Source organism: Scyliorhinus torazame, chromosome 21 (genome assembly GCF_047496885.1).
Source record: "Scyliorhinus torazame isolate Kashiwa2021f chromosome 21, sScyTor2.1, whole genome shotgun sequence".
Taxonomy (NCBI): Eukaryota; Metazoa; Chordata; class Chondrichthyes; order Carcharhiniformes; family Scyliorhinidae; genus Scyliorhinus; species Scyliorhinus torazame.
This window is the reverse complement of record NC_092727.1, coordinates 47,219,715-47,234,470: the sequence shown is the minus strand read 5'-3', so window position 1 is coordinate 47,234,470 and position 14,756 is coordinate 47,219,715. Positions and strand designations below refer to the sequence as shown.

Below are 14,756 nucleotides of genomic sequence, written 5' to 3'. Positions count from 1 at the left end.
CCATCAAATCTCCTTTCAGCTTCTCATCTCCAAGAAAATGGTCCCAACTTCTCCAATCTATTTTCATAAATCATGGCCAGGATTCTCCCTTCCGGGGACTAAGTCCCCGCACCGGTGGGAAAACTGGCGGCAACGACTCCGGTGTCAATGGGCCCCCAAGGTGCGGACTTCTCACCTGTTTCGGGGGTTAGGTGGGCGCCAGAGTCGTTGGTGCTGCTCCAGCCGGCGCCGAAGGGACTGCGCGAGTTTGCCCATGCGCAGAACGGCCGTCGTGATCTCGCGCATGCGTGGAACCTCCGGCATGATTCCGCGCATGCGCAGATCGGCCTTCATATTTTGCCGCATGTGCAGTGGGTTCTCTTCTCCACGCTGGGCAGGGGCTGGCGCGGGAGGAAGAAGTGACCCCACGGAACAGGCCTGCCTTCAGATTAGTGGGCCCCAATCACAGGAATCACAGGCCAGGCCACCGTGGGGCCCCCCGGGGTTGGGTCCCCCCACGCACCCCCTGCCCCCCCCCCCCCCACGCAACCCCTGCCCCCCCCCCCCACGCACCCCCTGCCCCCCCCCCTGCCCCCCCCCCCCCCCGAGGACTGCTCACGCCAACTGATCTGCCAGGTCCCGCCTTGTGGGACCATGCGTAACCCACGCCAGCGGGACTGGCCAAAAACAGATGGCCGAGAATTGCCGGGGAGGCTGCTGCCAACGGCCCCCGACCGGTGTGGTGCGTGTCCTGCCCCCGCCTGAAAAACGGCGCCAGAGAATACGGCAGCTGGAATCGGGGCGGGATTCGCGCCGCCACCCAGGGATTCTCCGACCCAGCGGGGGATCGGAGAATCCCGCCCCGTGTTCCTCATCCCTGGAGCTATACTTGGGAATCTTTTCCACACTCTCTCCAATGCCTACACATCTTTCCCAAGGTGTGGCACCCAGAACTGGGCACAATAGTCCCGCTGAGCCTGAACTAATATCTTATAAAAATTCAACAGACTCTCTACAGAACATGTGTATTTCAGGATCCATCATCAGTTTGTGCTGAAATAGTGAGGTGACAGGAGGAATGCTGCCCTTGAAAGAAGTGCCTCAGCAAAAAAGCATTTACCATTTCACTTTCAAGCAGCCATCTGTTTTGTCTTTGATCCTCCACTCACTGACAAATCTACAGGTGCTCAAACCCTCCTTTCTCCTTCACCTTGGATACTCTTGTCCCCAGTAAAAATTTTGCTCCTCCCCATCCTGGCTGCTCCACCTCATATCACCCCGAGCAGAGACTTGAACTGAACTCTGGCTTATCAATCCACTACCAGATGTGGTTGGCAACACACCAAGTTCCATCAAGCCTCACTTTGCTCTGCCAGAACCACACACTATGTGGATCTTAGAATCCCGACAGCATAGATGGAGGCCATTTGGCCTATTGAGTCTGCACCGACCCTCCAAAAGAACACTCACCCCAGGTCCTCTCCCCTGTCCACCCCAACCCCCAAATCTTTGGATTATGGGAGGCAACCGGAGCACCCGAGAGGAAACCCATGCAGATACTGAGAGAAAGTGCAAACTCTACATAGTGGCCCAAGGCTGGAATTGAATTTGGGTCACTGGCACTGTGAGGCAGCAGTGCTAATCACTATGTCGCCCTTGTAAGGATCAGGAAAGGATAGCAAAGACCATGGACGGGATTCTCCGACCCCCCGACGGGTCTGAAAATCACCGGGGGGCAGTGTGAATCCCCCCCCCGCCGCTCCGGCGCTAGCTGCCGAATTCTCCGGCACCGGTTTTCGGACGGGGGCAGGGATCGCGCCGGTCGGGGGCCGTTGGCAGCGGCCCTCCCAGCAATTCTCCAGGCCCTGATGGGCCGAGCAGCCACCCGTTTTCGGCCAGTCCCGCCAGCGTGAAATGGACATGGTACATACCGGCGGGACCTGGCTTGGAGGACGGTTAGTGGGGTCCTCGGGAGGGCGTCCCCACGGTGGCCTGGCCCGCGATCGGGGCCCACCGATCTGCAGGCGGGCCTGTGCCGTGGGGGCATACTTTCCCTCCATGCCGGCCTCCGTAAGGCTCCGCGATGGCCGGCGCGGAGAAGAAACCTCCTGCGCATGCGCCAACCCGCGCTAGCCGGCGGAGGCCCTTCGGCGCCGGTCGGCACAGCGCCGACCCCTCCAGCGCCGGCCTAGCCCCCGGAAGTGCGGAGGATTCCGCAACTTCTGGGCGGTCCGACGCCAGAGTGGTTCACGCCGCTCTTTGGCGACGGTACAGCCAGCCCGCCGGATACCGGAGAATCCCACCGATGTGTTGCTTCTTTTCTCCAATATCAACCAATTGCTGAAACTTCTTTCTACCTCTCATCCAACCGCATGTGCAAGGAGATCATGGTCATCTTTGTCATGTGGAGGACTTCTGGGTGCGGCTATGCTGGGCTAAGTCGCACGTTCGGCAGCTCCCGCTAGAAACGGACATTTAGGCTCTTTTGAGGAGCCCCAACGGCAATTGTTCGACGGTTCCCAGTGTGGGAAGGTGACAGTACGGTTCCCCCGGCACTGTATGGATTGGACCAGGAGTGGAGCGGTCAAGAAAGTGATTTAAGTGCAGCGAAAAGTGCGAGGGAGGAGAAGCAAGATGGCGGCTGGTGGAGACCAAGCAGCGTGGGCGCTATGGTCGCAGGAGCAGCAGGAGTTCCTCAAACGCTGCTTTGCGGAGCTGAAGGCAGAACTGCTAGAGCCGAAGAAGGCGTCGATCGACAAGCTGGTGGAGACTCAGAAGGCCCAAGGGGCGACGATCCGGGAGGTTGGGTAAAAGCCTCGGAGAACGAGGATGAGATCCTGGGCCTGGTGATGAAGGTGGAGGCGCACGAGGCGCTGCACAAGAAGTGGCAAGAAAATTTTGAGAACATGGAGAATCGGTCAAGGAGGAAGAATCTCCGGATTCTGGGTCTCCCGGAGGGAGTGGAGGGGTCTGATGCCGCGGCGTATGTGATCACGATGCTCGACGCGCTGATGGGCGCAGGAGCTTTCCCGAGGCCCCTGGAGGACGGGGCTCATCGAGTCCTGGCGAGGAGGCCCAAGGCCAACCAGCCGCCAAGGGTGGTAATGGTGCGGTTCCACCGCTTTGTGGACAGGAAGTGTGCCCTGAGATGGGCCAAAAAAGAACGGAGCAGCAGGTGGGAGAACACAGAGATCCGAATATACCAGGACTGGAGCGCAGAGGTAGCCAAGAGGAGGGTCGGCTTCAACCGGACTAAGGCGGTTCTACATCAGAAGGGGGTGAAGTTCGGGATGCTGCAGCCAGCGCGATTGTGGGTCACATTTCAGGATCGGCACCACTACTTCAAGACGCCGGAGGAGGCGTGGACCTTTATCTAAACTGGAGGCCCGGGGATGGGGAGTTGAGACAAGGCCGCAAAAAGGGAGCTGCGGCAGAAGGGGCGGGGCCGGCTTGGATGGAAAGCGCGGGCTTTTTCCCGCGCTAGGGAAGGAAGGGGGCGGGGCTGGGGGGGGGGGGGGAGGGCGGTGCTGGAGAGGAGCACACACTGATTGCCAGGGGGAGGTGGAGGGATTCTCACAATGGGGGGTCGATGGAGTGGCGGGAGAGGCCGGGGTCAGCAGGAGTCAGCTGACTTACGAGAGTGCCATGGGGGGAGCAAAACGGCTAGAGGAGGTTCTAGATTGGGGGGGACTGGTTTGCTGCTGCATTGGCCAAAGGGGACTGGAGCTAGGAGAGGGAGTCGGCGCGGGGGTCTGCCGCCTGGGGGAATGGAGGGTGCGGGAGGCACGGGCACGTGGCTGGCCTAAATAGAGAGATGGTTAGTTGGCGGGGGAGGGGGGGGGGGGGTGCGGGAAGCCCCCATATCCGGCTGATAACTTGGAATGTGAGGGGCCTGAACGGGCCGGTCAAAAGGGCCTGGGTGTTCGCGCACCTAAAGGGACTGAAGGCAGATGTGGTTATGCTCCAGGAAACACATTTTAAGGTGGCAGATCAGGTTAGGCTGAGAAAGGGGTGGGTAGGGCAGGTCTTTCACTCGGGGTTGAACGCGAAGCATAGAGGGGTGGTGATTCTGGTGGGGAAGCGGGTGTCGTTTGAGGCCCTGAACATTGTGGCAGATAATGGAGGTCGGTACGTGATGGTGAGTGGTAGATTGCAGGGGGCTGCGGATGGTATTGGTGAACATAGATGCCCCAAATTGGGATGATGCCGGATTTATGAAGCGCATGTTGGGTCGGATTCCAGATTTGGAGGCAGGGAGCCTGATAATGGGGGGGGGGTCTGGGTCCAGGACGGGTAAGAGGCCAGCTGCGGCCAAGGTGCTTAGGGGGTTTATGGACCAGATGGGGGGAGTGGATCCATGCAGGTTTGCCAGGCCGGTGGCCAGGGAATTTTCTTTTTTTCCCCACGTCCATAAAGCCTACTGCCGGATAGATTTTTTCATCGTGAGTAGGGCACTAATCCCAAGAGTGGAGGGCATGGAATATTCGGCCATAGCCATTTCAGATCATGCCCCGCATTGGGTGGAGCTGGAGCTGGGGGAGGAGAGGGACCAGCGCCCGCTGTGGTGCCTCGATGTGGGACTGTTGGCGGATGAGGGGGTGTGCGAGCGGATTTGGGGGTGTATCGAAAGATACTTAGAGGCCAATGACAATGGGGAGGTGCAGGTGGGGGTAGTCTGGGAGGTGTTGAAGGTGGTGGTCAGGGGAGAGCTAATCTCCATTAGGGCCCGTAGGGAGAAGAGAGAGAGGAGAGAGAGGGAGAGACTGGTGGGGGATATATTAAGGGTGGACAGGAGCTATGCAGAGGCCCCCGAGGAGGGACTACTTAGGGAGCGATGGAACCTCCAGACGGAATTCAACTTGCCGACAACTGGGAAAGCAGAGGCGCAATGGAGGAAAGCGCAGGGGGCGGCGTATGAGTATGGGGAGAAGGCGAGTCGGATGCTGGAACATCAGCTTCGGAAGAGGGAGGCAGCGAGGAAGATTGGTAGAGTTATGGATAAAGGGGTAACACGGTGCGGAGTGTGGTGGGAATAAACGTGGCATTCAGGGACTTCTATGAGGAGCTGTACAGGTCGGAGCCCCCAAAGGGGGAGGGGGAATGCGCCAATTTCTAGATCGGCTGAGGTTCCTGAGGGTGGAGGAGGAGCAGGTTGTTGGGCTGCGGGGCACTGATTGGGCTGAAGGAGCTGGTTAAGGGACTAGGGAGCATGCAGCAGGGAAGGCCCCGGGGCCGGATAGGTTCCCGGTAGAATTTTATAGGAAGTACACGGACCTGCCGGGCCCGCTGCTAGTGAAGACTTTCAATGAGGCGAGGGAGGGAGGGACCTTGCCCCCGACAATGTCCAGGACGCTGATCTCTTTGATCTTGAAGCGGGACAAGGACCCATTACAGTGTGAAGCGTACAGGCCGATCTCGCTCCTCAATGTCGGCGCAAAGTTGCTGGCGACGGTTCTGGCCATGAGAATTGAGGACTGTGTCCCGGGGGTGATTCATGAGGACCAGACGGGATTTGTGAAGGGTAGGCAGCTGAACACCAATGTGTGGAGGCTCCTTAATGTGATTATGATGCCTTCGGTGGAGGGGGAAGCAGAGGTAGTGGCAGCTATGGACGCGGAGAAGGCCTTCGATCGGGTGGAGTGAGAGTATCTTTGGGAGGTGCTGCGGTGGGTTGGGTTCGGGGAGGGGTTCATCAGTTGGGTTAGGCTACTATAAAAAGCCCCAGTGTCGAACGTGGCTACGAACCGGCGGAGGTCGGAGTACTTTCGGCTGTACCGGGGGATGAGGCAGGGGTGTCCCCTGTCCCCCGTGTTGTTTGCACTGGCAATTGAGCCGTTGGCCATGGCATTGAGGGAGTCCAGGAACTGGAGGGGATTGGTTCGGGGGGGAGAGGAACACCGGGTGTCGCTGTATGCCGACGACCTGTTATTGTATGTTGCGGATCCAGTGGAGGGAATGGCGGAGGTCATGCGGATCCTTAGGGAGTTTGGGGACTTTTCGGGGTATAAACTCAACGTAGGGAAGAGTGAGCTCTTTGTGGTGCACCCAGGAGACCAGGGAAGGGGGATAGACGAGCTACCGCTGAAGTGGGCGGAAAGGAGCTTTCGGTACCTGGGATCCAGTTAGCTAGGAGTTGGGGGGCCCTGCATAAGCTCAATTTGACGCGGTTGGTGGAGCAGATGGAGGAGGATTTTAAAAGATGGGATATGTTGCCACTCTCACTGGCGGGTAGGATGCAGTCGGTTAAAATGACGGTCCTTGCGAGGTTTCTCTTTGTATTTCAGTGCCTTCCCATTCTGATCCATAAGGCCTTTTTTGAACGGGTAAGCAGGAGCATCATGGGATTCGTGTGGGCGAATAAGACCCCGAGGGTAAAAAGGGTTTTCCTGGAGCGTAGCAGGGACAGAGGAGGGCTGGCGTTGCCGAATCTATGTGGCTACTACTGGGCAGCCAATGTGGCGATGATCCGTAATGGAAGGGAAGGGGGCGGTGTGGAATAGGCTAGAGATGGCGTCCTGTGTGGGCACGAGTCTGAGGACACTGGTGCCGGCACCGTTGCCGCTCCCGCCGATAAGGTACACCATGGTGGTGGCGGCGACTCTGAAGATTTGGGGGCAGTGGAGGCGTCATAGGGGTGACGTGGGGGCCTCGGTTTGGTCCCCGATTTGAGACAACCATCGGTTCGTCCCGGGAAGGATGGATGGGGGGTTTCTGAGCTGGCATCGGGCAGGGATTAAAAGAATGGGGGACCTGTTCATTGATGGGACGTTTGCGAGCCTAGGGGCGCTGGAGGAGAAATTTGGGCTACCCCCAGGAAACGCTTTTAGGTACATGCAGGTGAGGGCTTTGTGAAACGGCAGGTGAGGGAATTCCCGCTGCCTCCAGCACACAGGATTCAGGACAGGGTGATCTCGGGAGTATGGGCTGGAGAAGGCAAGGTCTCGGCGATTTACCAGGAGCTGCAAGAAGAGGAGGAGACCTCGGTGGAGGAGCTAAAGGGCAAACGGGAGGAGGAGCTCGGGGAGGAGATAGGTTAGGGTCTGTGGGCTGGTGCCCTGAGTAGGGTTAATTCTTCCTCCTCTTGCGCGAGGCTCAGCCTGATACAGTTTAAAATTGTTCACAGAGCGCATATGACAGGGGCGAGGTTGAGTATGTTCTTTGGGGTGGAGGACAGATGTGTGAGGTGCTCGGGGAGCCCAGCAAATCACGCCCATATGTTCTGGATGTGCCCGGTGATGGATAGCTTTTGGAGGGGCTTTGTGAGGACTATGTCCAAAGTGGTGAATGCCCGGGTCAAGCCGAGCTGGGGGGTAGCATTACTTGTGGTAATGGACGAGCCGGGAGTGCAGGAGGCGAAAGAGGCCGGTATTCTGGCCTTTGAGTCCCTGGTAGCCCGGCGGAGGATTTTGTTACTATGGAAAGATGCGAAGCCCCCTCGCATGGAAGCTTGGATCAATGACATGGCAGGGTTCATCAAGCTGGAGAGGATAAAGTTTGCCTTGCGAGGGTCTGTGCAGGGGTTCTTCAGGCGGTGGCAACCGTTCCTAGATTTTCTCGCGGAGCGTTAGGAGGAGATCAGCAGCAGCAGCAACCCGGGGGGGGGGGGTTCCTTATTTGTGTTTTTATTGTTATATGGGGGGCTATTGTAGTTTGGGGAAACTCTATGTATAATTCTTGTGGGTGGTGTTCTGATGTTCTTGTTTCATTTTTCTGTAGGTTTTGTTGAAAATCTGTTGAAAATATGAATAAAGATATTTTTTTAAATCTTTGTCATGTGACTATGATTATTGTTCAACCGCCTCCATTGCTTCCCTTTACCCACACATTCCCAAACCAGGATTCTCACTGCCCGAGCTAAACCCATGGATATCTCAGTTTCTTCTGTACCTCCCCACGCCCCCTCCCCCACCTTTTTGTGACTCATATCCTGTTCTCTTCACCCCATTCCTACTAAACTATTAACCACCAATCGTCCATTCCTGGCCCTCGCATGCTGTCTCAGAATGAAAATGGTTTCCTCTTCTCTGGAGTTAACCACTATGGCCAAGATTTACCATAATGTTCCTCATTGCAACAACCCCTAACCTTCCACCTCAGAGGAAGATGAACAGCAGTAGCTGATTAATCAGCCAATATACTTCTGTCATATATCCAGCTTTTACAGAAAGTGAAGGTTCACCAGCCTTGAGCGGAATTCAAGACATTTCAGACAATATTACGAAGAATAAAGTTCAGAGCATCACCAGCTGACCCTAAATGTGACTTTATCTCTTGAAGATTATGGAACCAGTGGTGCATTTCAGTTGCTTCTCATTTTTCTTCTTTTGGTGTTGCACTCGCGTCCATGCGCTGATGCGCGTGCATCGCATTTCTTTATTTTTGATCCATATGCTAAATGGACATGTATCTTTAAGTCAAGCAGCAGAGAGAATGAGGAATTCAGAAGTTACAGCATAGTACACTCTGCTAGTTTTGGACAACTGATTTTATGGCAACAGAGAGTTTGGGAGTTTCTGTGGGATTGAGTTTGATTGGTTGGTTGGTTGTATTCTGCCCGGTAACAGGTGGTGATTGGATCCTGCCTGAGTGGGATGATTTCCAGACGCCTAAAGAAAGCAGGATTGGATCCCAGACACTCAGGGGAAGGATCTGCTCTCTCTCTCTCTCTCGTGCTTTCTCCAGAAAAGCTGCTGTATTTCTGAAACTGCAGAGACCTGAATGAATCTGCAGTGAAAACCATTACAGACTGGAAGGCAGAATTTTAGACCGGAAAGCCTGGTTTGAAGGGCAATGGGCTCGAAACAACCAGCTGAAATAATGAATCTTATCTTTTACTTTATTTTCACCACTCTCTACCCCCCTGTTCATTTGTTTGATGTATGTGTGTATGGAGGGGGGGTGGGGGTTGGGGAGACAAGACAAAGTGGAGATTAGGAATTAGATAGTAATTAACCAGTTGTATTTGCTGCATATTTCATTATAGTTCCTTTATAAATAAAAAGTAATAGTGTTTAAATTTACAAACCCGGTGACTAATTATTGGGCAGCCCAGGGCGCTGTAACATTGCGTATGTGCACATGTGTGTGTGTGTGTGTCTGCCCCTGTGATTGGGTACAGGGGCATCTGGGTACGTGTGCATGTCTGTGTGTATTGTGTCTGTGTTTTTGTTTCTTTGTTGCCTTTGAAGATTTACCTGTTCAGCTGTGAAGAGTGGCTCCTCACTTGCACAGGATACGATGATGTCCAACTTCTCAATTAACTCTCCATCCTCAATAATACTGTCCTTCTCAGTGGCCTGACAACACATGGGAAAAAAGTGATATAAATAAGACAGTTTTACCGCAGCCTTTCATTATAAATCTTCTTCACTGTATGAATCACATGCTCTTTGATTTAGTCCCTCTCCCAGTGCATTTGCCATCCCAGTCAAAAGCATCCTCACTGTCTGAGTCAACTGCCTTCCAGAAGTTGCACGTGCTGAAATGTTAATTGGATGTCGTTCCTTTCTGACATGATCATTTCACCTTTGCAGATTGTTGATTAAAACCGCGACCACAGGCCTAGCCAATGTCAAAATTAGATTTCCTCTGATTTTCACCACCCCACCCCCCCGCCCCCCCCCCACCCCACCCCCCCACCCCCCCCGCCCCCCCCCCACCCCACCCACCCCCCCGCCCCCCCCCCCCCCCCCACCCCACCCCCCCCCCACCCCCCCACCCCACCCCCCCACCCCACCCACCCCCCCCCCCCCCCCCCCCCGCCCCCCGCCCCCGACCTCTCCTCAGTCTTTGATATGTTAGAACACACAATCCTCCTCCAATGTTTCTCCTCCATTGTTCAGCTTAGCGGGACTGGCCTCACTCGGTTCCAGTCTTACCCATTCAAATGTAGGTCGATCATTTCCAGAAATGGTTTTCCTTGCCACCCCCTGATTCTGACCCATAAGCTTATTGATATTAATTATTAATGTCCTGCCTTCAGAGTTAATGTGTAAACAAGGGAGCGTGAGCACAGCCTTGTGAGATGACTCTGTCGCCACCCCCCCCCCCCCCCCGCCTGATGTGCTCTGAGCTATCTCCTGGTAGAATGAGCGGGAACTGTGGTGTTCCCTGTTTTATAGTGCGTGTGCTCTCACTGGTGATTGGCTGCGATGTTGTGTGTGTGTTGGTTGGTCCAACTACCTGTCCATCAGTGTGTGTGTGATTGCACCATGATATGTTAATGTGGATATCATGACAAGTTTTGGCCCATCAAAAAGACATTCCACCTCACATTCCCCTCTGCATCTCTTGTCCAAAATCTGTGCCCCCCCCTCCCCCAGACCTTGTTTAATGGGGCCAATTTTCCACCTCATCCAAACCTGTCACCATCTTGTATATCTATCAAATCTCCCCTCAGTCTGCTTTGCTCGAAGGTGACCCCCCACCCCCCCAGCCCCAACCTAACCTTGGAATTAGTATAGTAATAATCCCTGAACCCATTCTGCTAAATCTCTTCTGCACCCTCTCAAGAAACCTCACACTCTTCCTGAAGTGTGGTGACCAGAACTGAATACAATACTCCAGCTGTAGCCTAACCAGAACTTTAAAAGCGTTCAGCGTAACCTCTTGAACCCAACAACTCCAAGGTTCCTTAGACCAGTGTTGATCACCCGGTGACCCGGGGGCCACATGCGGCCTATCTGGGTTCTGAGTGCGGGCCATGGTTCGTTGCCCACGCATGGAGTTGCCACATTTCGCTGATTTCCGTCCGCATTGTTTTTGTCCGAGCGGTGGGACTGATTTAATTCACAAGTTAGCAAGGGCAAGTGGAGTGAGGTGCATGCTGGTTGCTCACATCATTGACTGTGAGGGCTGTGCACCCTCTCGGTGTCCAAAGTGTAAGTATTTCTTTTGCTTTTACCTTTTGAACTTAATGAGAGTTTTATTAGCATACAAATGAGTAAGCACTTTCCATAATTCATTATGAAACAGTCACCTTGGGCGAAATTCTCTGGAAACGGCGCGATGTCCGCCGACTGGCGCCCAAAACGGCGCAAATCAGTCGGGCATCGCGCCGCCCCAAAGGTGAACAAAGCATCTTTGGGGGCCCAGCCCCAACCTTAAGGGGCTAGGTCGGCGCCTGACGAATTTACGCCCCGCCAGCTGGCGGAAAAGGCCTTTGGTGCCCCGCCAGCTGGTGCGGAAATGACATCTCCGTGCGGCGCATGCGCGGGAACGTTAGCGGCCGCTGACGGCATCCCCGCGCATGCGCAGTGGAGGGAGTCTCTTCTGCCTCCACCATGGTGGAGACGTTGGGGCACCCCCCCCCCCCCCCCCAGGACCCCGGAGCCCGCCCGCGTCGCCTTGTCCCGCCGGTAAGGTAGGTGGTTTAATCTACGCCAGCGGGACAGGCATTTTAGCAGCAGGACTTCGGCCCATCCGGGCCGGAGAATCGCGCGGGGGGGGGGGGCCTGCCAACCGGCGCGGCGCGATTCCCGCCCCCGCCGAATATCCTCATGGACGTGGCACCCCGTGGAGGAGGACACCCGCTCCCAGTGGCCATGAGGGTTGTGCAGCCCTGAACTTTAATGTCACTGGGTCATTCCAGGGCTCGATCGGGGACTGGTGTGGCATACCGCAATCTTCAGCCACAGGTGTATCCAGGAGGTTACAGATACTTTGTATGACCAGGCATCTGACTATATCACCTTCCAGCTGGACTAGGCCCATAAAGATGCCCGGCTGCAAGATTTGCTGCTATCGCCAGGATGCCCCTTGTCCATCACTGGCACGCATGTCGCCCTGGAAAACCGGGGCATCAGGGAGTGCCCTATATCAGGCATTTTCAAAGTCGGGGTCGCGACCCACAGGTGGATCGCGGAAGCGTTGCGGAGCCGTCCAGCGTGGCGCTCCCGATTGTGCAAATATGCGCGGAACAGCCGCAGCAGCCAGCTTTTAACAATGCCGGCTGCGAACAGCCTTCAAAATAATGGCATTTGCTTTGTGAATGCTATTGCACAATAGGCTCAGAAATGATTTCATACAAACCACATCGTGTTAAATTAGTATTTCTCTGCAAATGTTCATATTTTACGTTTGTCATGTGGTAACTAATTTTGCTTAAACTCATTCCACATTTACACTTTTCCTATATCCGATGAAGTGTTGAGTGACATTTCCAGAATCGTTCCTTCATTCCCTTCCACATCACGGGTATTTCTGCTGAGTCTTTATGTCGGTGAGTTGGTTCAGTTCCTCGCTATTCCCAATGAGTCTCTTCAGTTAAAGTTTTTAATCTCTAACTATCAATAACAAGCACCGACAATCGTCCCTGCACTGATATTGATGTTTTTGTCAAGTTAAGATCAGGCATTTTGTGGAATGATATGTTGTCTTCAAATAGGGAATTAGTTTTCCAACTATAATCACAGCAGTGTCATATTTCGCGTATCTTGCATCTGATTAACAGATACTTTAAATGTGTCACCAGTATTTATATCAAACACAGAATACACATGGACTGTAACTCACATACGGAGGTAGTTTTAAAATGTTCCGCTGCAGCTTTTCTGCAGACACAGCAGACTGGAATTGAAATTCGAGTTCAACTGACCCGGCTACAAATAGAGCGCCGTTATTCTTAGAATAGATTGTTTCACAGTTCTGGATGTACGTTAAGCTGCTGACTCAAGGCTGTAGTTACTGCCCACGAAGAACACCTACAGGTTTGGCAAAGATGTTTCCAAATGAAACCGCTGTGTGTCTGCTGTGCGGTACAGCGTACGGAACTGTTTTAAACACCTTATTCTGGGTTATCGGATTGTTGGACACGGGCTATTGTTATGGGCCAGGGTTTAGAGAACCCCAAAGCGCATCATGGAATTCACCTGACCCACAACTTTTAATTGATTGTGGTATGGGGAGCACACGGCCCACTCTACAGGTGTGGTACAGCTGAAATGGAAAAGTATTTTTTAAAACAAAACAATGTTTATTCTATGAACTCAAGTTAAACTTTTTAAAATAAACAGCGAATATCTTAGCAACCATTAATTCAAAGATAACCCCCAAATAATACAACACTAAGTAATCCTTTAAGCTGTCCTTTTAACATCCAAAAGACTTAACAACCTTTAAACAGAAGCACATCAGGGTTTACATTCAATACTGAAAACATTTAAATTTCTGAATTCACCAAATGATTAAGAGATAGTCCTTCATGGCAGAGAGATCAACAGTACAGCTGCTTTGGCTGACTTCAGCTGCAACACACTGAAAAACGAAACCAAAAAGACAGACACACCCAAGCTTTTCTCAAAGTGAAACTAAAAACAGAACCAGAGCTCAGCTCCACCCACACTCTGACATCACTGCAGTAACATGAGCAGCTAACCATTTCTTAAAGCGGCATTCTCATGACACCTCCCCCCAAGAAAAAAAATAAACCATCCACTTCAAGATGGTTTAATTTTTCACCTTTTCACCATCCTTTAAGGAATGTACACAGTAAATATACTTTATCGTTGCAAAAAACAACACACGCAAACAGGTATAATAATAGTCTATTTTTTTTTCGTTCTTCTTCCTCCAACTGAAATTCTTCATGATTGAACTCTTCGAACAAGAAGGTCTCGGCACAATCCGTCCATTCCGCTATGCCTCGGCATTTCTCTTTAAAGTCAGATACTTTAGTTCAATCTGATCAAAGAGTCCCTTACAATTCGCCAACACAGGAGCATTGGTTATCACAGCTTTCAGGCTGTCAAATGCCTGTTCAGAGTCCACTGAAATTTTCGACGTTTCTTCAGTGGAGCAATCACGCTACAAAACTTTTGCACAAATGTTCGATCAAATCCACTCATGCCAAGAAATTGCATTATTTACCTTTGTCTTGAGGGCATCAGAAACTCCTCAAGGAAAGTGACTTGGGCATTTCCAAATTCACTTTTGGCTAGGTTTATCACCAAACCCGCTTCCTGAAGTCGATCGAATAACTCCATCAGATGCTTCAAATGTTCTGTCCATGTCTGGCTGAAAATTACCAGATCGTCGATGTATACCGCACAATTGGGGAATCCTGAAACGACTGTGTTAGTTAACCGTTGAAATGTGGCAGGGGCGTTTTTCATGCCAAATGGCATTACTTTGAATTGGTATATACCATCTGGAGTCACAAAAGCTGAAATCTCCTTCACGCTTTCGGATAAAGGTACCTGCCAGTAACCTTTAAGTAAATCCAATTTGGAAATAAAAACTGATAGTCCCACTTTCTCAATGCAATCGTCCAAACGTGGGATAGGACAAGAGTCCGTTCTTGTAACTGCATTCACCTTTCTATAGTCCACACACAACCGTTGGGTACCGTCTGGTTTAGGTACCATCACTATGGATGAGCTCCATTGGCTGTAACCCACTTCAATTATGCCATTTTTAAGCATACTCTCAATCTCTTTGTTAACCTGTGCCAATTTTAAAGGGTTAAGTCTATCTGGATGTTGTTTGATTGGAACAGCATTTCCCACATCTACATCATGTATAGCCATTTTAGTACTTCCTAATTTATCTCCACAAACTTGCCCATGTGATATTGATAACTCTTTCAGGTCAGTTGGTTTTTCCTCTAAATTGTAACTCAACAATTTATCCCAATTTTTAAGAACATCCTCATTTTCCAATTTAATTTGAGGTATGTCAAATTCACAGTCATCTGGATTTGGTTCGTCACTTTTGAGTTAGAATCATTAAAACCTCCTCCTTTTTCTCTCCTTCCCTTTCAAAGTACCTTTTCAGCATAT

At 52.3% G+C, this 14,756-nt stretch overlaps 1 protein-coding gene across 1 annotated transcript in view; it reads right to left on the bottom strand.

The window, feature by feature from the left end:
- The window catches only part of fez1 (fasciculation and elongation protein zeta 1 (zygin I)), a 166,415-nt gene that overhangs the window by 58,458 nt on the left and 93,201 nt on the right, over window positions 1-14,756 (bottom strand). Inside the window, exon 3 of the mRNA XM_072486761.1 lies at window positions 9,174-9,275. Coding sequence (XP_072342862.1) covers window positions 9,174-9,275 — 102 coding nt within the window. The remainder of the gene's footprint in view (window positions 1-9,173; window positions 9,276-14,756) is intronic.